We start from the raw sequence: 22,561 nt of genomic DNA, 5'->3' as shown, positions 1-22,561 counted from the left end.
TCCCTGGAGCCAGCATTGCTGCTGTCATGTCTGCTGATGCGCCAGACAAACCACAAATAGGCTGATCCCTGGAGCCAGCATTACACTCCAGCCATCAGCACAGGGCCAATAAGAAATCTACCTGGCTGAGGAAAAGCACTGAAGGCTCGTATTACAGTGATGCTACATCTTGGTTGGTCCACATCACGACTATCTAATTAAGCCCAATTAGATAGCCAAGCCCAATATTAGCATGAAGTAAATAACAGCTACTGTCATGTAATGAAAATCACAATTGTAACACTTGGCCAACTGCATTCCTAAATGAATGCTTGAGGTTTCTGGTCAGCGAGGCTAACCATCTGAGCATGTGAACATCTGGACAGAGTATACAGCCTTATTGTTTATAGAAAGTGGAATTTTTAGTTCCAACAATAGTTGCAAAAGAATGCGTTGGGAGTTTTTTTTTTCTTTTTTTTTTAAAACCATAACTCTTAAACCCTCAATAATGCTGAATTTAGTAATACTAAAATAAAAAGATTCTACTGAAATAGACTATAGAGTAAACTAACAACTGCTGTGCTCCCCTTGGCTTCTTGAAATACATGTTAAATGATGGTATAAGGTTACTATATTTATTATAGGTTGCCAAATGTGTTAAATAATGTCTCTCTGTTATAAAATCCAGTAAAAACAAAATCATGGGACAGTTTTGTAAGTGTATTGATTCAAAGTCTTTATCCTCAGAAATCACACCCTGAAAATATTCTGAAATGTAATAATTTAGTGTCTGTCATATAAGTATGGTCTAGAAGCCAGTCATGTACTGTATACGTCAGACCCCCATTGGTCTTCCCAGCATATGCCAGGTGGTATGCAGCATTGCTTCACAGCAAGGTTCTCAGGAAATTAAACGAAGCAGAAGTCTCTGTCTGTTGGCAGTAAACCTGGTTCAAGGGTCATTGAGGATGAGCAGTAACAAACTTGTGAGTATCCACCATTACAAGGTTATGGAGAACGTGGCTACAGATCTGACCATTCATTTTATCCAGGTTTGTAGCAAATACTTCTCTGGGTGTAGCAGTTTTTCAAAGGAGCAGCACTCTGGCAGTTGGCATTGGGCGTACTTTTTCGGTTTACAGTGGTAGTTCGTCCTTCTAAAAGTGCTTAAGTGAGAATCATAAGTAATTGATGTGACACCCTGCTTGAGTTCCTGGCTGTGCCCGAATGAGGTGACTTCCAAACACTTTGTACTCACTCCCTGATACAACAAGAAAGCTTTCTGCAACTCTTCTGACTTTTTTTATTAAACAATACTACTGGGTACTTCCTCACAATAAAATAGTACATTTTCTATTCAAGTACAGCATGTTATAGAAAATATGTTTTTTAATTTGTTTTGATAAAAGCAGTTTTCACAATAATTTAAACTTGTTGCATATCAAAACAATAAAACAATAAGACCATTTTTAGACTTTTTGTATGTCCTCTCTTATCTGGGACAGAGAGCACCTTGGACTGCATGGATCAGGTATGTTTCTAGCACTCCCAGACAGGCAGCAAGCTCACTGAGACTGGCAAACAAGCAAGCCTGGCCGCAGGCCGAGTGCCTTCAACCACCAGGAAGTGCGGTAAGAGTTGTCTTACCGCGCACGCCGGAGTATGTTATTTCACTTATAAAATGGCAACATTATTTTTTTTTTTTTTAATAATTACACAAACTTTTTTAAGGAAAAAAATAATATATTATGTATCCTTCCACTGAGAAAAAATAGTCGCTGAAGACTTTGATCGTAACATATATTTTGTACATTTTTTTTATTTGTCATAAACATTGCATTGAATATTGACATTTATAGTACAATTTTCGAGATGAAATAAAATGGCATTTGTGAATTGAACAGCCAAACACTACAATGCACTGGCACTCAAGGGAGGGGCTTCCAAGTGTTTTTTTCTTTTGTAGGAAATGATCCTACTCAGGCTTTGTGGTCTTCAAGAGAAGCTAACCAATGATTTCTGAGGCTGTTTTCACACCAATGGCCGGTAACCGGCGTAATGTCCATAGATTATAAACCAGCATTAGATGATATGTGGACTAAACAACTTCCTTGTCAGTTTGCACAGTGCCAAGTCCTTCCCGTCCGCTGTGAGCACAATACAATTCTATGCCAAACCCGACCTTGTTTAAAAGCCCAACAGTTGTGTCAGCAGAGAGCAGGAGAGATTTAAATTTTGTTTTAAATATGTTTCAGAAATTGGAGGATAGTGGTGAGATGTATCTGTTGTGTCAAGTTTAAACCTTGCATACTCGCTAGTCAGTTTTATAAGGCGATATTTAATTTAATAAGTGGATGCCACTGCTGCATTATATATATATATTACATGCTGAGTGAGACTTGCGTGGTGTTTTCTCAGATGGCTTTTGAATAGTGTTACTGCTACTGCTTGCCTCTGAGTTTTCTTGTTCTCTTCTCTGACTAAATAAATGCCACAGTATATTTGCCAATTTTTCTGTAGTTCTTAGTAACATAGATGAAAAAAAAAAAAAAAACAGATTGTTGAGTGATTTAAATGCTGTTTCAGTTTTATGTTGACATTTTTACCTACAGAAACACTGTTTAGATAAGAGTTACTATTAAGGCGTAGTAATATTAATAGATCAGGTAAGTAAGTAAGTTGGTCTATAATGTCATAGCTGTGTCGTAAGCCAATTATTACCTCACGATCATGTAATCTTGTTCAGCCAATCACAGCACTTAATTTACGCAAGCCATTTTATAATGGAAGGTTCATGAGATTTTATAACATCAGGGTTTTACTTGTAATCCATCTCCAACCCACATACTAGTTTCCTCCAATCAAACCCGTGCTGTGATCTGCCCTCCTTCAATCCTGGAGAAAACCAAGTTCAGTGTTTTGAAGATGTGAAGCCCTGTCCTTTTATATAGCTCTCTAACAAGTGCAGGAAGTACACACCATCTGCCATTATTCAGTCAGACATCCCAGATCAGGCTATACATTCATTAAGCATGAACAACATTTGAAGCATACTACAGTACCTGCTGTCTGCCTACTTCCAACTAATTACCTTAGGTCCTTGGTTTTTACAGCTGTGTTTAGAGACCACTCCTGAGAAAATCTATGAATTTCAAAAGAGTTTGATTGAAATGCCAGTTCCTGGTGTGTAACAGTGCAGTTCTCTGGGAGAATATATACATTGTGACTCATCTGGCGTCTATACTTCTAATTACCGCTTTGTCAAGTCATCTCAAGTCATGGGAATCTGAACACTCTTGTCACTGAGATGCATGTGGATGCCAGTTAGTTAACCTGCTTAATAAACCAGTGAGGAAGAATTAATTTGTGACGATGTGACAGCATTATATCAAAAAGTGCAGCAGGACATACACAAGACCAGCTGGGGGAGGGTTGCCTATGACTGGTTATGTGGGATTAAAGCGCAGTGGGTACATTTTTTATTTTTCATTTGAAGAGATTACTTACAGTAAAAATGAAGAGTCACTCAGGAAATAACCTGTGTTCCTTTTTAAGTAATAATCATCATAAAGGTACAATAAATGGGCTGATATGTTCTAAACAAAAATATATTGTAGTCAGTTTACCAAAACAACTTTCCATAATTCAACCTGTGCATTCGACTTTACCAGAAGGAAAACCTTGCTTACATTCCATGGAGAAATTAAATGAAAACATGGATTTGAGATTGTTTTAGGGTTGTCACCTGTCTGGATTTGAGCCGAACAGCCCGGACGTCCTAATGTCCGGTTTTAAGTGGAACGCATAAGAAAAACCATCCTTGCTTTAATATTTTAATTGACATGCATTAGTTGCTTAAGTGATTTCCAATATTTTATTAGAAATATACTGTTTAGTACTGATCTGCACATTCTACTTTGTGCCCAGCATTTCAGTAATGCTGGGGACAACAAACATATCCACGTGATGTAAACAGTCCAGCTGAGGGGTTGCAGTCACGTTACCTCAGCAGGTTACACCTCCATAATGAATAGCAGGTAGTCAGGACTCACACAAAAGAAGGTCACCTTGTCCTAGATTCTGAACTCGTTAAAAAATAAAGAATTGCATTTTACCTATACACAGGGATCCACTCAACAGTTATGGATAAACCTGGTCATTGCTCCATACAAGCCCTAGCAGCACTTAAACAAAGACATAATCTGGCCTCTAATTGGTGGGGGGTTTTCTTCAAGAAAAAAAAAAGATACAAAATTGCATGAAAATGTGTTAGACGCTCTTCTCCGTACTCACTGTACTGACATTTTCACAGTGCTGACGCACAGCACTAATGAAACGAAAACGTTCTCATTTAAATGTGCCTCTTCAGTATCTGCTGTACACTCCAAAGTTTTAAGTATTTTTTAACCAGTTTGTTTCATAAAGCTTAAAGTCTGAAAAGCTTGGTTTTGTTCAACAGGGTCTTTTTTGTTCTTTTTTGTTTGATCGCCTGATCAATTCCCTATGCGCTGTAGTACTGTAATAGAGTGTGTGTTGCATGCGGACTTGCTATCTGCTGCATCACCAGGGAGGCCCTTTTTAATCCAAAGGCATTACAAGTGTTCAGAGTAATTGCTGTATTCCTCTATTACATAAAGGCTGACTTCTGGAGCGCGGGATGCTGATTGAATTGCGTTGGTACACAGTGTGTGTCCCTGCATGCTGTGAATATATCTGGATAATACATGTAGCTGTGGGTAGCTAAAACAGAATGTGCTTCTCTTTTGACAAATAACATTTATAAAGAGTGCTTGTCAGTGAAGCTTTTTTAGTTCTGATCTGCTTCTCCTTGCTTACAGCCATGCGTCCAGGATCAGTGAAATGTAATTGTACTCTGTTCTCTGCCAGTAAGTATGCAGGCAGCAATGTGTTGCTGTAGGTTAGTTTACATCACACTGACTGAAAAAGATCCTCCCAATCTGCCAGTGAATTGATGTTGACAGAGCTCCGGAACTTATCCCTTAACCTAAAGCAAAACTGTAACAAGTCAACAGCTGAGAGAAGTCAGCTCCTGTGCATGTGGTGGGCATGCTTTGAGAAGTGTTGTTTCCTGGAAGGCCTCATTCATCACAGACAAGAAGAAGACGTCATGTTTCTCAATGAGGAGGGAGGCCAGGCTTTCACTGACTTAGTTACGCTTGGGACTAATTCTTTAAAGCTGTACTTCTGGCTGTGTGGGTGACCGACAGTTAGCATTTACACTGGTATGCTGGATACACGGCTGATGTCGCCACGAACTAAACACATAATATCTGGGGTAAGCAGCAAATGGTTCCAAGTGTGTGTGTGTGTGTAACTTGTCAGAGCTAAACAGAAGGAAGTCTTGTTAATTAAGAAGTGCCTGGAGGAACGCTTTCTTTGGTGTAAATGTTTTCTGGGAAGATTCCATTTGCTCTCATGGGATCCTGGCTGGTAAAGTCCAGTATGGGAGTTTCATTCAAGAGTATAGAGGCTGCTCAGGGTTTATTTGCTACACTTGGATTTTAGATCAGTAGCCTTGCCTCTGGTAAACTAAGCACTTCAGCATGCATTGTTGCAATTCTAGCATTGATCATTTCATGTGTTCTGCTTTTTGTCTTGTTCCAGTTTTCATATCTTCAACTTCAAGTGCACTTCATTTTGGTTTATTTAAGTACAGTAACCTTGAGTAACATAGGAGGTTCCTTCTCTATTTTTAGAATTGCATTTGCCTTAAAACTACTTTTCTGCATTGTAATTTGTATCGATGCAGTATGTGTACTTTCAAGATTTGTGGGGTCTACTTAATTTGAGACACCCCTGATAAGAGTTTAGCAGTACATTTCCACAGTAATGTAGCAGTTTTCCAATGCTTTTATCATGATTATACTGTGCATGTACCATCATTTACAATGGTTTGCCATGTTGTTCATATAAACATTTGAAAATTGAACAAGTCAGCACTCCTTAAAAAGGATATTTTTATTTTACTTTAAAACATGGTTAGGCAGGCGAAAAAAGAAAAAAGGTAAAGTAGCAGATGTGTTGCGGCTATCAGGCCTTCGTCAGTGCATCTTCCACTGCTTTATAATGCTTTCACTACAGTATGTGTATGCTTTATTACACCTTGCCATGCTTTTACCATCATAAACATTTATAAGGGACACATTAATTATATCTGAATATCTCTTTAGGAAAGTCCACAGCATTAGGAAGACGCATGTTATTTTAATAAATTCAATGTGCTGTATGAATAAACTTCACCTGGTGCTTGATTGGCAGTATCTTGCAGTTTGTGCACTTGTTTTATTTGGTCTATTCTTTGCTTACAGTAACTTTTAATTTAGTTCACTTTTAAGAGGAAAGATGCACAGTGAAATTCTCCAAAAGTACAGTAACATGCGGCAAATCTGGTTTAAAAATAGACCAAAACCTTAGACTTACTTGTTAATAGGTGAAATCTAACAAAATAGGTTAGTTCCCAAGCTGTTTGAGTTTTCTGAACAGAATAAAAGGAAGGGAACCCTGCAACTCACATATTAAAAAAAATACTTTATTAGCTAAAAAAGCGCCGCCTTTCAGCTTAACATTTCCCTCATCAGGGAAATAATGCAGTAAAAGAAATACACAGTGCTAAGGAAACATGAGCAGTGGAAGGTGAATATATAGTATAATCCAAACTCCTGTTTTGTCTGAAACACCATTTACAAGGAGTTTAGAAAAAGGGGCATTCAGAACAGAAAATAGGAGACACTTTTTTACACAGAGAATTGTGAGGGTCTGGAATCAACTCCCCAGTAATGTTGTTGAAGCTGACACCCTGGGATCCTTCAAGAAGCTGCTTGATGAGATTTTGGGATCAATAAGCTACTAACAACCAAACGAGCAAGATGGGCCGAATGGCCTCCTCTCGTTTGTAAACTTTCTTATGTTCTTATGTTCTTATGTTCTTTTTGATTTTAACATGTATGATTGTGTCCCTCAAGTTAGCCTTCTCTGAAGAAGATTTAAGCAGTTACTGTTCCCTTGTTTTACAGCTCAGTGACCTATGCAGTTAACAAATCATGCGGCATTTCATTTGCACACTCTAATAAGATATTGCGTGCTTACAGAACAACACACTGACAGATCTTACTCTGCAAAAAAGCAAACAAGACAATTCTTCAGTGTTCAATTTTTAAACAAACAGATGCCTGCTTCCTTTGTTCCCAAAAATCATTCCATTATTAAAAGATGTCCCCCATCCCCCAAAAAAGGCTCTGGCTCCCTTTATATACCATGTGGCTGGGGCTTGATGTGACCATCAATTAGCCAATCAAGACCCAGTTACATCCCACATGTGGATCTGGCAGGGGTGGAATTAACCCTGTCCCTGCCAAAGTTAAATTCAAAGTAATAAACCTTTATTTACATAATGCACACTATTTACACACAAGGCTTCTGCCCTGCCACAGGGCCAGTTTTTTATTTATTTTTTTATTTTTTTATTTTTTTATTATTATTTCATGCCCCTGTTAGTTTATACATTTTAAGTTAATGGTAGGTTTTCATTTGAAACTGTAGATGTGGCAAATTCAAGTCTTAGTGGAAGTCATTCATGGAAATCATTACTTCCAGCACAGAAGAAACAAAATGCCAGATTCAAGTAACCAAATCATCATTACAACTCTGGAAGGGGAATTATTGCAACTTGAAAAAAAAAAAAAATTCTATCTGCAAGGTAGGTGCACTGGGGTGAATGCACTCTTTGTGACACCTCTGCCGTGCAGACTGACAGTCGCAGCTACAGGGCTCAGATTCCTCCTGCTTTCTTGACAGAATGAGTCAGTAATGCCGAGTCCTTCGTTCTTGTTGTGTTTTTGAATACTTTGATTCTTAGCTGGCGTTGGGGTGAGCCTATTTAAGTTATTTTGGTAATGGAGAATGTGTTACATTACTGGAAATGGCTGTATTCTAGTTTATAATATGAGTTCTATCGGTAAATATATTAAGAATGATTATAGAACTACCAATAATATTTTCATACTGCTGTAATATCCTCTGAAATAATATGGACATGCATGCTGAATATATTCTAACAATTTCAATACACATAACACATCATCAAGGTATGTATCTCTGACATATATAGATATATTTGTTTTTGTGCATTTTTCTTCAAAATATAATAAAAAGAATAGTACTTTTGTATATAATAAGATAAAAAATAAGATGCTACTGTATACTGTAGATCATGATAAAGAAAATGTCTTAGAATGTTGTACGATTGCAATAGTAGGTTTTGGTTTTTAATCTGCTGTCATAGGGTTAGGTTAATCTAGGCAAAATCTTAATCCTTTCTCTGCCAGTATACGCTACCTCTCCTCTGGTGTCTGGTGCCACTGTAAAAATTACACATTTACATTGTTTTCAAAAAATCTTTGTTTAATTATATGATTTTAGATTGTGTATATCAATGGGCAACTGTAAAATCCTGCAACTTGCACACACACAAAAAAAGAAATAACAATAATCAGATGATTTCTAAAATGTGTTTAAGGGTTAGTCATACAGGAGACTGCTGTTAAAATATGTTCACAACAGACACTGCAGTTGTCTTGTGCATCTGTGTATTATTTTGAACCCTCGAAGCAGGCAGTGTCTTTTCTTTTACAACTCCTGTTTTTGAGGCAGTGCAGTCCCAACCAGCGCTCCAAATAAGGTTTTTTTCAAGGTATCACACAAACTGCAAATTAATTACGTTACTTATATTTTAACATTAAATTCTTAAACTCAGTGAACATATTAAAAATTCAATATAAACACAGACATATAAACTAAGGAAATGCATTAATAAGTTATAAAACAGTTTGTTTAATATTGTAGGCACCTTTTTTTAGCGGTTGCCTCTGAGGATGGTTCCAGGTGGATTTATAGCTGCACTGTGGTGTTTAAACTTCAACCTGCGTAGCTTGGAATTATTCTTACTGTGATTGGCTGCAAAGACAACAGTGCTAGCCAGAGGTTGGATGATGTTTGATGGTTGTTTTTATTTGTTGTGTACAGTTTCCTAGTAACTGAAGAGATTGTATTCTGGGAGATGTAGTTGTTAGTGGAATTTTTAGGCGCAGCAGACCAGCTGTGCAGCAAAATTGCTAAAATTGAAATTGCTATGCATATTTCAGATTTTTTAATGCATTAAAGCGGCACGTATGCAACTTATCTGGATAAGTAGCATTAGGTTTCTGCGCGTTTTATTTATTATTTTGCATTAATAGCCTAATAATATAAACAATTTTAGACCCTTTTTGCACTTTCCATATTTGTTCCTGTGCATGCAAAATGTTCTTAATTTACATGCTAAACAGCCTATCATTTTGTTATGTTACTAGAATTATGGAAGTTGACTCAAATACAACATCAGTTCATTGTCTGTCAACAAGATGTAATTATTTCCCATGGGTAAAATGAACCATCCACCAAATATAAGTGACGGCTAATTATAAGCTTGTCTATTTTAACATTTGATTTTAAGTATTATTAGATATGTGACTTAACCTTTCAGAAGTACTGTACAGTATGTATGTACTGGATTTTCAATCCAGTATACTGAATTAGAATAGACAGGCACTGGAGTTACTGTATTACTGAATTGCTTGTTAAAGTCAATGTCAGTGCATCTGTATGCAGAGAGGAATGTAAAGGATTACAGTTGATTCGAACTGTAGACAAATTTTAATCAACCACATACTGTACTAAACATGATAAGCACTTAAGCAATCTTGCAGTAGATAAAGCAGGTCTGCAATGCAAGAACTTAATATAGAAACATGGCTTTAGAGTCTGACTAGAAGGTTCATTTGAGTTTCCTGAGGAGGAGATCTGCTGTATGTTCCTCCCCCCAAATCATGAGATGTATAACTTACCTATATGCGCCTTGACACTGTGTTTGGATGTTTGCTTCAGGGAATTCTGTGTTTTAGTGACATTTGGAGACATAAATGAAAAAGTCCCTTCAAGGAGAAGTCCCTCAATGGAGTTTTGACCAACGTTTTGTAATCCATTTTGTTAGCATTACCATAAGGAGAAAATGTATTTCAAACACTTTTACTTGTTTAATATGTAGTTTGTAAAATCTAATGCAGAATGTAGGTACTATAGGCTATTCTTTTAGGTTCTGCAGTGATATTCCAACACAGCAACTAATGTGTGTTAATCAGTGGAGTTAATAAAGAAATAAGAAAATGCAAAAGTAGAGTATTGCCTGAAAACAACTTTTGTCAAAATAGGTTTAGGGATTTAAAGCCTGGGAGGTGCCTTTGCTGTTATAGATATGCTAAATCAAGATGCTAGATGTGTGTCCATGTAGACTTTAAACACTCACCCAGACTTCTAGTACTGTCAATGAGTACACATGTAAACTACTAGGAGCACATTATCCTTCCCAAACCCAAGAAACATTGGTGGTGTACCAAGTTTTAGGTCAATGCATCTTTGTATTAGCTAGTATCATTATGTATACCATGTGACCTTTTAGAAGTACTGTATAGTACGTACTGGATTCTCAGTACAGTATACTCAACTAGAATAAACAAGCACTGACTATTATACTTCCAAAAATTCAAGGAACATTTGTGGTGTAGCAGGTTTTATGTCAATGTGTCTTTTGTATTAGCTAGTGCAGTTGCATTTTCTATCCCGTTAAAATGAGTTGATAGTATCAGCATCTGTAAAGCCATGAATGGAGTTTTAGTCCATTGCATATAGATAGCTCCTTTCAGGTATTTGAAAGCAAAGAGATGTTAGACAGTGATAAAAAACAGTGGAGTCTGGGATGGGGTTGTATTTACGTTTCTGATGGGCAGCGCCTGGTCTATTTATGCTTCAGATGAGTTGGTTTACATGGAACATGGCATTGCATTCATGTATTATTACTTAATGGAACTATGGCTACGAAAATGTAAACAATATATTTTCCATGGTGAAATATAGCCTATATAGAGAATAATAGATGGCAGGGAGTGTATACCACTGTATAATTTCATATGTTGTTGAATGCAGTCTAAATACAAAAGTGTAAACAATATATTTTCTATTGTAAATATAGCCTACAGTGTACAGAGAATAAGATATCAGGGAGTGTATTATAAATAGAATAATGTATGGGTCAGTGACACAAGGATGCCTTGAGTGGCGTGTGTGGTGATGTCACAGACCAGGAAGCAGTACACAGCAGACTGAACGCGGAGCTGAAACTACCATAGCAGTGTGTTTATTAATCAAACAGAAAAATAAAACAAACAGCAAAATAAATCAGAACAAAGGCCAAAGCAACAAAACAAACAAGCAACTACCTGTAGGGTTAACCCCACCCTTTGCCAACTAACATAAAATAATATAATTCATCACAATAATTAATCAAATACACACACATATATATATATATATATATATATATATATATATATATATATATATATATATATATATATATATATATAGAGTATATAGAGAGTAAACAAGCTTGTAACTCTCCACAGTTCGTTGCCCCTTTAAGACAGGACCCAGGATACAGAAATTGATTTTTCCAGCGCTTGTGCACTATTTTTTAATACACAAACACAAAATAACAAACAGAAACAAACACCTAGCTCTACAAGAGCACTAAGTACACACAAACAGGAACCTAACTAAAACAGGACAGCTAAGCTGTTTATCTGTAACACCAAAACACGTACACACAAAAAGGCTTTTACACACTACCTTTAGTTACGGTTGAATTCACCAACCGGGCTCCAAACACACCAGCAGCCTTGAGCACACTGGCTGCTTCCTCTAAATACCCTGCACCTGGTCCTAATTTACATTGAACACCAGGTGCAGGGGATAACTAATTATTAAACAATTAACACAATAGACATGTCTACATTCTCACATTTTTTCTAGCAGGGAGGAACTTAACCCTCTCCCTGCTCACAATATATACACACAAACGACAAATGCAAATAATATAGTGCACATCATATAAAGGGGCAGGGCACCCCACCCCCACCCCGCCCTTGTGCGCGGCGCACATTGGCCTCAACGGCAAACAGACGGTCCCAGACGATGGCAAACAGGTGGACCTGGACAGTAATAAACAGGCAGCCCCAGGCAGTGGCAAACAAGCAGGGCAGACATCCTTGGGCGATGCTGATGGTGGCAACAGCATAGGAGTTTCTGGACAAGGTGGCAGCAGACAGAATTCTTCTGCTCCATCAGCTAGTGGAGGCAGAGGTAGCTCCATCTCCTCTCCTCCCTGTGGTGGGGACCATGGTATCGGCACTGTCTGTCCCTCTTCCAGCACACTGAGCCACGGCACCATCTCCACCCGCTCCAGCTCCGAAGAACAATGCAGCACCTTCTTCCACTTCAGCAGCAACAGGGGGTCCTTCCTTTCAGGCTGGCAGGATGGTGATGGTTCCACCCCTTCCAGTTCTTGAGACGCTCGGGGCTGCACAAGCTCTTCCCAGTTGTTCCCCTTTGGTGGTGGAGGCAAGAACTTTAACGCATCCTCCTCTAGCAGCAGAGGTGGGAGTAGCAGCTCATCTCCCTCTGGTGGTGGAGGCGGGAACATCAGCTCATCTCCCTCTGGTGGTGGAGGCGGGAACATCAGCCCATCTCCCTCTGGTGGCGGAAATGGGCACAGCAGTCCATCTCTCTCTAGTGTTGGAGGAGGAAACAGCGAGATATCTTTCCCAGGCGATGGCGATGGGAACAGCAAGAAGTCTTTCCCTGGTGTCAATGACACCAACGGCTGCGTGCAGAGCGGGCGGTCTCTCTCTGGTGGAGAAAGGGAAGGGACACAATCTTCCCCTGGTGGTGGAGACAGACACAGGAGGCAGTCTTCATCTGGCAGTGGAGACAGGAACAACAGGCCATCTTTCCCATGTAACAGAGGCGGGAGTAGGAACGGCAGAGTCTTTTTACAGTGCTGGAGACAGCAAGGCCTCTCCCTTTCTCTTTGGAGATGGCAGGGCTTCTCCCTCTGGTGCCAGGACCTGGTGGAGTTCTCTCTGGGTCACGTAGAACGAAAAGGCGATTGTATTTAAACACTCATAGAAACGGATATAGCAGATATTTAGCATTGTGTTATTTTTCTTGTATTTTCATTTTGATGCTGTTATAAAAATGTCTCTTTAAATGGTCCTGTTATTGTTGTTAACCTTTTACACCTATTTTAAATTTCTTATTTCTTCTCCACTGTACTGTGCTTGTTGCGAGAGTGTAATGGCAAGGCTTGTTCTTAAAAGAAGCTGCCAAACAGGAAGCATCGTGACGTACGATCATATCTCGTTCCTGCTTGTGAAGCCTACATGAAGAGTACAAGGATATGTATTTTCTTCAATATAGTGTTCTGTTTCCATGACAACATAGACTTTCACACTGTATGTATAATTTCAACAAGGAAATCTGTTGGAGAATTAAAAATAAAAAAAAATAAAAAAGTTTATGAATCCTAATTAGATTACCGAGATTGTATTACAACATTGTGTGTGTGTGTGTGTGTGTGTGTGTGTGTGTGTGTGTGTGTGTGTGTGTGTGTGTATATATATATATATATATATATATATATATATATATATATATATATATATATATATATATGATTTATCAATTTGAAATCTTTCATTCATTTAAATGTGGACAGACTTGGGATTTGCACTGTTCAAGATTAAGCCGGTTTGCTAAGCATACTGTATGCAGTCATCTACAGTAAGGACAGATGTGAAATGATAAGGCAAAGACATTAAGGTTCAAAAATCACTATACTGTAACTGCATCTGCTGAGTCTGACTGTCAGTAACCTCAACATTTCTTCCATCCCAAGTTAAACATGATTTGGGTTTTTAGTAGTTTATTCTAAAATAAAATAGGGATAGGGTGTATTTTCTAATTGAAAATTATCAAGTTTTTGCCCCAAAACCATTTGAAAACGTTATGGTGGTCTTAGGAAGTTTGCTAGCACTGTGATTTACTTTTTGCAGTGGACAATTGTTTAATATTACTGTATTAATTATACAACCCATTCAATTATGAAATACTAACAATTATTGTGAAATGTTGTGATCTAATAATGACATTGGCTTTTCAATTAAGGGGCAGTTTCATTAAGCATTTGCTCACGGTCAGAGATGATGTCCCTTTTCTAAAAACAGAGAAACCAAAATAAATGTAAATATTGCATAATGCTGTATAAATACAGTATTACAAATCAATGGACCTTTTTTTAGAAGCACCTACAAAACCAAAGGCATGTTTTCTTATGAAAACAACCATACCAAGAAAGAGATCTGAACTGTAAGGAGTTGTTTCTTGCTAGTTGTACGTATTTTTTTTGCTCTTGCTGAAAATAGGGCCCATTAAGCTTATTAAGCATCGACCTGTGAATGAAAGCCTCCGCTTCTCTTTTGCTGTCGTCTCTTTCTAGTTTTAGAATTGTACAGCAAAACTGCTTCCGCTGCTTTTACTACATTCTGGAATTTTCAGGCTGGCACACTGCTTGCCAGAGTTTCATTTTTCTAAATTGCTGGTTGAGGGGGAGGGAGCCTGAAAGCTTCAGCAGTACACTGAAGGAGATTTCCAAGCGTGGGAAAGAGACAGCCCCGTCCTCAAGCTGGGGGAGACTGAATGCTGGAAGGATAAACTTTGTTTTTTATACATAAACAAACCTTTCTCTAAGAGCTTGGTGGCCATGGTCGATAGTTATTTTTTACAGTAAGACATGTACCACTACGATAGTGAGGAGTCTGATGTGGTAAGTTTGATAAGCCTGTTTTAAAGAAGAAAAAAAATGTGCTGACATGCAGACAGACAGTCAATGTAACTTATTTTGCATTCAGTTTACAAATGATACAGATCTTATTTTCAAGAAGGGTGGATATGTTTCAGGTGCTTACTTTACCATACTGGTAAAATATTGCATTATTCACCAACACCTTTAAACTAATATTTGAAAGGCTTGATAACCCCCTTCATAAACATATCTGACTCATGTGCTTCAGTGTTGTCAGAATACTGAATGGCTTCTAGATGTAAACTGGTGATGCCTGCCTCCTGTATGCTGCTTATCTTCATTAATGTACTGTACAAATTGCAGTTTTAATGGATTGATACATGTTTTATTGATTTGAAATGTCATCAGCCTTCACCAGACTATAATCTATTCTATACTGTAAGAGATGCTGCCTGTGGTTGCAACATTTCCACACTGTTTTTCACCACAGCAATCGAAAGTTGTTGTTACCAGCCGTAGAAGATAGTAAAGTTTGATCTGCCTTTGGACCAAGCGTTGTGACATCTGAGACAAAAAAATCAGTTAAAAATGTACCAAAACGTCAGGCCCTATTAATTAGTTTTTCAGTTTTATTAAATACACAATTATGGAAACAGGAGGTCACACCCAGTCATATGAGAAATGAGTTTGGGGTGGTCTTAGTTCAACCAAATGCAAAGTATGCTGCCTTTTCCAGTGAAAAGGCATGATGGTGTTTACTTCTGGTTAAAGAAACTTCCCTGTTCAAGAACGTGGGTGGTGCCTCCTCCCCGAACTGGCAATGCAACAGAAAAACAAAGATGAGAATAACGTTACAGTGTATGACAGGAGCTTATTAGGCTTTTGTTAGCCCACTGTACTGTAGTTTAATGACACATGGTTTTTTTGAGCTGCTGTATTCTAGCAAGCCATAAAACAGTAGCTTAAAGTATGCCCCTCCCTCCGATAACAGCAATTTAATCTAGGGTTACAGTGTACAGTTTACTCGTAGCAAAGAGACAGAGTTGTTGACTGAATGAAACGATATTTATGCACATGATTTTTTAATTGAGTCCAAATAAATATTGGGTTGTGTATTTATTACAGAGACTTTTCATTTCCATGACTAATAGCATTTCAGGTCATTTTATTATAAAATGGAGGCAGTCCAAATTCAGTTATTTAATATTAATAGACACCAATGTGTGTATGAATATATGTAGATATGCTTAGTATTTATTTGTTTATCAGATTTTATTGTATCCCTGCAGTGCTTAGACTTGATAAATGGCTGTAAACACTGTCCCTCCCCATCAATCATTGGTTTAATGGTTCATTAACCAGCTTAGGCTTTTAGTGTTATTACATTTGTTGTGTGAGATAACATTAATCATGAATTAATGAATTAATTAGTCATGACATAAAGTGACAGTGTAGCCCCAGTACTAAGCATCCTGTTGCCAATGAATATGATTCCACAGTAACATGTAGGCTACTGTAGTGCAATTGGTCACTGGGGTCGACTTCAGGTTCATCAAAACAGCTTTTAAAAGGCTATGAAAATTAAAGTAATAAACATTACATGTGCATCTTCAATGTATTTCTGTCAGTAAACATATCAAACACTGTGATTTAAACAGCAACATTTTGTTCCTCCACAGTTTAAATCTGTTTAAAACACAGGACACTTATTTAGCACAGTCCGCACATGCATGAATAAAGCCATGGCAGTAGTGTTCTCTTTAAAAAAACATGCTGCTTGTGAAAAATTGCATCTACAAACAGAATACAGGTTACTGGATGTAGTACATATTGCACTGCTATCTGTTACTACAACATAGTTTCTAAAAGGGCCTTAAATACTTACTCTATAGTAGTTTAATTATCAACCCAAAAATCTTGAATGAGTGCTCTACAGACTGTACATACTGGATGTAAATCTTCAATGAGTACTTGTGGCAAAGTGGTGAGTGAGTACAGGTGGATTAATCACACAGGCAATGATTCACAGGTGCAAGGGTGTTTATTGATGGTTTCAATGTCCAGAGCCGTATGGCAAACAACTGTAAATAATAAATGTTATAAAGCTGATCAGCGGCATATATAACTTTGTTTGTAATCCCTGGGTTTGATCCGTAACCAAAAGTCCTGTTTACACCGATACATAATACAAAACAAATATACTGTTCCTACAGGGAGTGAGTTAGTGCTTGTGGTGTAAAGACAGTTTTCTCTGTGAAAGGGAAGTGTTGATGTCTGGGTTTAATGCTGGCCTGCAGCGACAGCTCTGGATAGGTGTTCGTAGTCTTAGAAAACAGACAAACAGTCAACTAGACAAATTAACAAAACACAACACTCACGTTTCTCAGCAACTCAGGGGTCTCCTTTTTGGTTTGTTTCTAACCATTTGCAAAGGAACAGATCACTTACGCTAAGCCCCCTATTAATACCTTCACTCATGACCTTTAGGTTAACGAACGCATCCGCTCCTCCAATCCTCGGATGCCACGCCGTCTCCCATCCGAGTCATTGAGCTTGGGTGCCGTAGCTCAGCCACCTTCCTAAATGACAGACTTCCACTTACCCTACAGAATAAATTGTCGTGCCATTTGATTAAGGGTAGTCTGTTCCTTTTACATAGTGCCCTCACAGGTTGGGAGGGAGATCTAACACCAAGAACAATTCAGTGTCTGTCACAGTGCTGTACAGAGTGTACATACTGGATGTGAATCTTGAATGACTGCTCTACAGATTGTACATACTGGATACAAATCTTGAATGAGTGCTTGTAACAAGGGGTCTTGGTACCCGCTACTTTTGTTGTGGGTGTCCGCTGAATGATGAGAGAGAGACAGAGGGATGCAGTTGACAACGCCACTCAGGCGTCCAGGTTTCATTACAAATAAACACAGTTGCAGGGACAGGTGGATGCCACTAGGGTACCAGCAATGATAGACCTAGTGCAGGAGGACATACACAAACAGAGTGTAATCAGAATAATAACTCCAAAACAAAACAGTGAAAAAACAGCTAAAAACAAGTTTGCCAAACACTGGCTTGGAGCTGCTCCCAAAAAAAGGGAGGTCCTCTGGAACCTACTGTATGACACACTAAAATAAACTGTTGTGGGATCAAAATCCTTTAAATTAAACCCTACACAACTCGCTCGCTCACTCATTTCAACTTTATTTACAACTGCAAACACCTGCCATATCTAGTATACACATGCTCAATATATTCTTTATACTATACATATAAACAATACGTTATTTACATGTACAGGGCCTTTGCCCTGCCACAGTGCTCTACAGAGTCTACATACTATATTTAAATCTTGAAAACTAGTATTTTAGTAGAGGAGATGTTAATAGGGTTTAACTGAAGTGCAGCACTTGGTTTGAATTGGAATTGCTGTTTAAAAGTGCACCCCAGCAGGAATGCCACTGTTTACCAGAATGAAGCTCTACAGTGTTGTGCAATTGACGCAAGTACCCTGACACACTTATTTAAGAGGCTTTTATATTTTGCAGCATGGATCTCTTTTTGGTATCATTTAAGCTGTACAAACACTTCTTCGGTAGCCTAATATCATCTTGACATCCAAATTATCCAGGTTCAGGAAACTCAAATAAACAAACTCCATGATATTGCAATATAAAACATGACATCTCAAACTACAATAGTATAAGACAGTTCTCAGTTTGCTGTAACAGTTTCTGACACGACCAAGGAAGTGTTATTCTAGCATTTCCTGGGTCATATCAGCTCAGCATGTCTTCAGCAGCTGTTGCTTATTGACAGGAAATAAATTGTGGACAAATCCAATGTCTAGGTGAAATGACCATAACAGTGCAAGACCATCTGAAATCTTGGCCTGCAAACAAAGATTTCTTTAACTTACATAGTACCAGATGTAGATCCCAGTTTTGGTCGCCTCGCTCCAAAAATGACATCATTGCACTGGAGAAGTGTGACAAAGTGTATATTATCTGTTATGTGTTGTGTGTGGTGTGTTTAAATGTTGGTGTATAGACATTGGTACACGGGATTTACACGGGTCTGTGTAACACGAGTGTTTAAAAATGTATATGTGTATTTAGGCACGAGGATTGCACAGCACTTCACGTGCAAGTAAAATGTAGTAATATGTGAGCACGGGGAATTGCACTTTATTAACTCACGTGCTGGGATTCAAGTGAATAATTAATTAGTAATTGAATCCCAGCACAACAGTATATATAGATGCACGTTGTCACATACTGGCTGTTGGGTGTTCGGTGAGTGGAGAACGAGATAGGAGACGGAGGTAGAATAATAAGAAGAAGAAGAAGAAGAAAGAAGAAGAAGAAGAAGAAGAAGAAGAAGAAGAAGAAGGAGTTGTCATCGTTAAATAGAAGCTCACCGTGTTTGTTTGTTAGTCCACTGTTTGTTTTGTTTAGTCCGTTTGTTTGTCTCTTTTATTTTGGCATAGAGTGCCGTGTCCTGTTGTTTTCTGTTTGTTCAACTGTTTTATTTTACAATAAACCGGCGCAAGCAAGCGCCATCATCATTTCATTTCGCATCATCTGTCTTTGTATATTTCATTCCTTCCTGGTTCTGACGCCGCCCATTTGGCCGTCTTTGTGACAAGAAGAAACAGAGAAGGGCAGCGAGGCTGATCTCAGGACTGAATGACGTGAGCTATGAGGACAGGTTAAAATAATTAAATCTCTTCAACTTGGGAAAAATAAGTGAACAAGGGGACTTGGAAGTTTTTAAATTCATAAATGGTGTAGCTAGTTAACTCAAGACACTACTTCAGAATTAGAACAGAGAGAAGAACAACGGCATAAGTGGAAGCAGAATAAAAGGTTAGAACGGAAAGTAGGAAGCACTTTTTTACACAGAGTTGTAAATGCATTGAATAGCCGACCAGGTGAAGTAGCAAGATCTAAAACACTGGGGACATTTAAAAAAGACTCGATTCAGTGCTTTGTAACGAGTCCCCCGACCCAGCAGAGGAGAACAAGCCTTGATGGGCCAAATGGGCTTTTCTCGTTCTGAAACCTTTCTTGTGTTACGTCATGTTTTAATATCAAATGCTTTGTGCATGCTTTAAAACATAGATTGCTTTCAAAACTATAAATTACAAACATTTGGAGTGAATGGATTGCATGGTAATTCATGGGGGTATTTTGTTAGCGACAATCACTGTAATTACCGTTATATAAAACACTTCTGGGGTTTTCAAAAAACTGTTATTGTATCGAACTTGCGGTATGGTAACGACAGTTTTAGTAGCAAGTGATTTTCCAACTAAATTTGTTAATAAAACCAAACCATTAATGCTTTGAAATTGGGTTGATGAGGTTGTTAATGAACACATTTCTCATTAAAAAGCTTAATTGTCGCAGGTCACGTACATCACTTCCTGTCTCGACGACTAGATAAGGGGAACTCGTTAATCAAAATGCATGTTAACAAGATCAAGAAAAATGAATGGAAGCATAATTCACTGTTATAGGAACTACTAGCGAACAGGGAGACGGCAAGCAGCAGCAAGATGGAAATAAAAAATAATGATAATATTGTGTATAATTTGTGAACTTCATTTAAAATTGTGCATTTGTGTCATCCAGAATGTACATTTATTTAGAACTGTCCGCATATAAACATATTTAATAATAATAATACATAAATAATAAAAGGAACAGGCACCTTACCACACAGTACTACGTACATTTATCATTTACAACATTTTGAACCCCCCCCCCCCCCCCCCCCATGTCTAGTTTGTGTATCTGTGTGAACCATAGAACAATGACATGTGTCAAGTACCAGTGATAGTGGAGAGGATGGGATGGTTGACACTTTCAAAGGGGGTGCTGTTCTGAGTTGTTTGTGGTCCTACTCCCACCATGGTCTACTGTGGCAAAATCTAGTACTCTCTGGAATATTGTCCACAGGGGTCCAGTTTAGTGACATTTGAACCACCCTAAATGTGTGTGGAAGAATAATATAACATAGCAGATGGAGTGTTATTGTAGATACTGTAATTCATGAAGACTCAAAAAATAAAACAGGTTAAGAAAACAGCTGTGGTTTTTAACTAAAACCTCATATGTTTTTTGTTTTGTTTTTTACATCTGGTTTTAATTATTACATTCTAATATGCTACTGCTGTGCTTTTGTATTCAAACAGCATTGTACAATAACAGTTGTTAAATGTTGCTGAATAATAATTTAGCTTGTGGGCTTGGATCGGGTCACTGCCTTGAGGTCATTTTTTTGTAATATGGACTTTCCAGCCGTCATGGGTACAGACCAGACAACGGCAAAACCAAGCAGAGCTAATAGCACTCTACTGATCCAGAGCTTAAACCATAATAGAGACGCAGAAAAACTCTTTGAAAGCATTTGGATGACATGTGTAAGAAAAAGCATGTTTAACTTATCTTCCATAAAGACCACAGTGTATGGGAATGGGAAAGAGAAAGAAAAAAAAACAGGAATCTTAAAACAGAAGAAAGTGGTACACAGACTTTATCATGCAGTTTACAAAGAGTTTATGGACTAACTTTAAAATAACCGCACAAACTTATAAAAACGACAACCTTTCTGAAGTGCTAATAGAATAAAGTAATATGTTTTGGGGAATTTCTGTAAAAAGCAGTTTAGTATTTTAGTTTAGTCTGGTATATCTATACAACAGACTCCATCAGTCAACAGCAGTCTCATGTATCCAAGCACCCCAAATCAACTATAATAAATACAGGTCCTGCTGCTCTGATGTTTTATCTGAGAAATTTTGAGATTGCATGTACAGTATATCCTAGTTTTCACAGATAGCTGAAGTATACAGGAACACCGGCCATAACACTGCCAGTAAAATATGGGTGGAAATAGCAGTAGTGTGTGCAGTGCTTTGAGTGCCAGTGCCTGCCCTAAAGTCTGTCAGGAGTGCTGTTTTGCCTATCATGACTAAAACAGCTTTTGTAGCTGCTTTAGTTGCAGCTTTTATACACCGGTACTGTAAAGCCATAATTATTTGTGACCAAAATATCTATTACCAATATTTGGCAAATCACACCCATAAAACCTATTTTGCTCCAGAAGCTTTTTTTTTATCATATGGTAAAAACGCTTAATAAAAGGCTTGCAAATATTTATGGCTTTACAGTATTACAGTATTTGTGCAAGGAGTACCTGTAGAATTCCATTAACAAGTTAGTCAGTTACACAAAAGTTTCATATTTCAAATGCTTCAATGTTTTTTTCTCAAAAACCCCTCTAACTACTTTGGCAGTTACTCCCTTAATAATTCCCTCCATGTGCGAATGATATAAACACAGAGTGGAATCATTGGAGTGAGGGTTAGGGTTCCCTCCAAGTGCGAATGATATAAACACGGAGTGTAATCATTGGAGTGAGGGTTAGGGTTCCCTCCATGTGCGAATGATATAAACACGGAGTGGAATCACTGGAGTGAGGGTTAGGGTTCCCTCCATGTGCGAATGATATAAACACAGAGTGGAATCATTGGAGTGAGGGTTAGGGTTAAACATGAACATGAAGTAGAATCATTGGAGTGAAGGCAACATTTAATTATTAGAGACACCTAAGGGTGGCAGATGGTATTTCTGAATCGCCACACAGACAACTTTATGGTTGATTGCCTGGTACTATATAAAATCAAACACAGATATGCAATTTACATGAATCACTGAACACCCACATGTAACCAGCTGTGTCGGTTTTTGCCAGCATAGAAGAAAATTGAGCCAAGATTGCTAATAAATGCAGGATGAAATGTCTCACAATAGTCAACAGATT

At 38.0% G+C, this 22,561-nt stretch overlaps 1 protein-coding gene across 13 annotated transcripts in view; it reads left to right on the top strand.

Moving 5' to 3' along the window:
- The window catches only part of LOC121314145 (voltage-dependent L-type calcium channel subunit beta-2-like), a 113,095-nt gene that overhangs the window by 53,653 nt on the left and 36,881 nt on the right, over positions 1–22,561 (top strand). The window contains exon 1 of one of the 13 annotated variants that reach the window (XM_041247136.1): positions 4,814–5,275. The exons of 10 other annotated variants lie outside the window; for them this stretch is intronic. Coding sequence is in view for 2 of the 3 variants with exons in the window: in XM_041247129.1 (XP_041103063.1) it covers positions 14,720–14,752 (33 nt within the window). In the remaining variant the exon portion in view is untranslated. Of the gene's footprint in view, positions 1–4,813; positions 5,276–14,601; positions 14,753–22,561 lie in introns of those variants that run through there. 2 more of the 13 variants (XM_041247129.1, XM_041247135.1) reach the window with 2 other exon arrangements.

The sequence above is a fragment of the Polyodon spathula genome, chromosome 4 (genome assembly GCF_017654505.1).
Source record: "Polyodon spathula isolate WHYD16114869_AA chromosome 4, ASM1765450v1, whole genome shotgun sequence".
NCBI lineage: Eukaryota > Metazoa > Chordata > Actinopteri > Acipenseriformes > Polyodontidae > Polyodon > Polyodon spathula.
The sequence above is the reverse complement of the archived record's forward strand: the minus strand, read 5'-3'. Positions and strand labels throughout refer to the sequence as shown.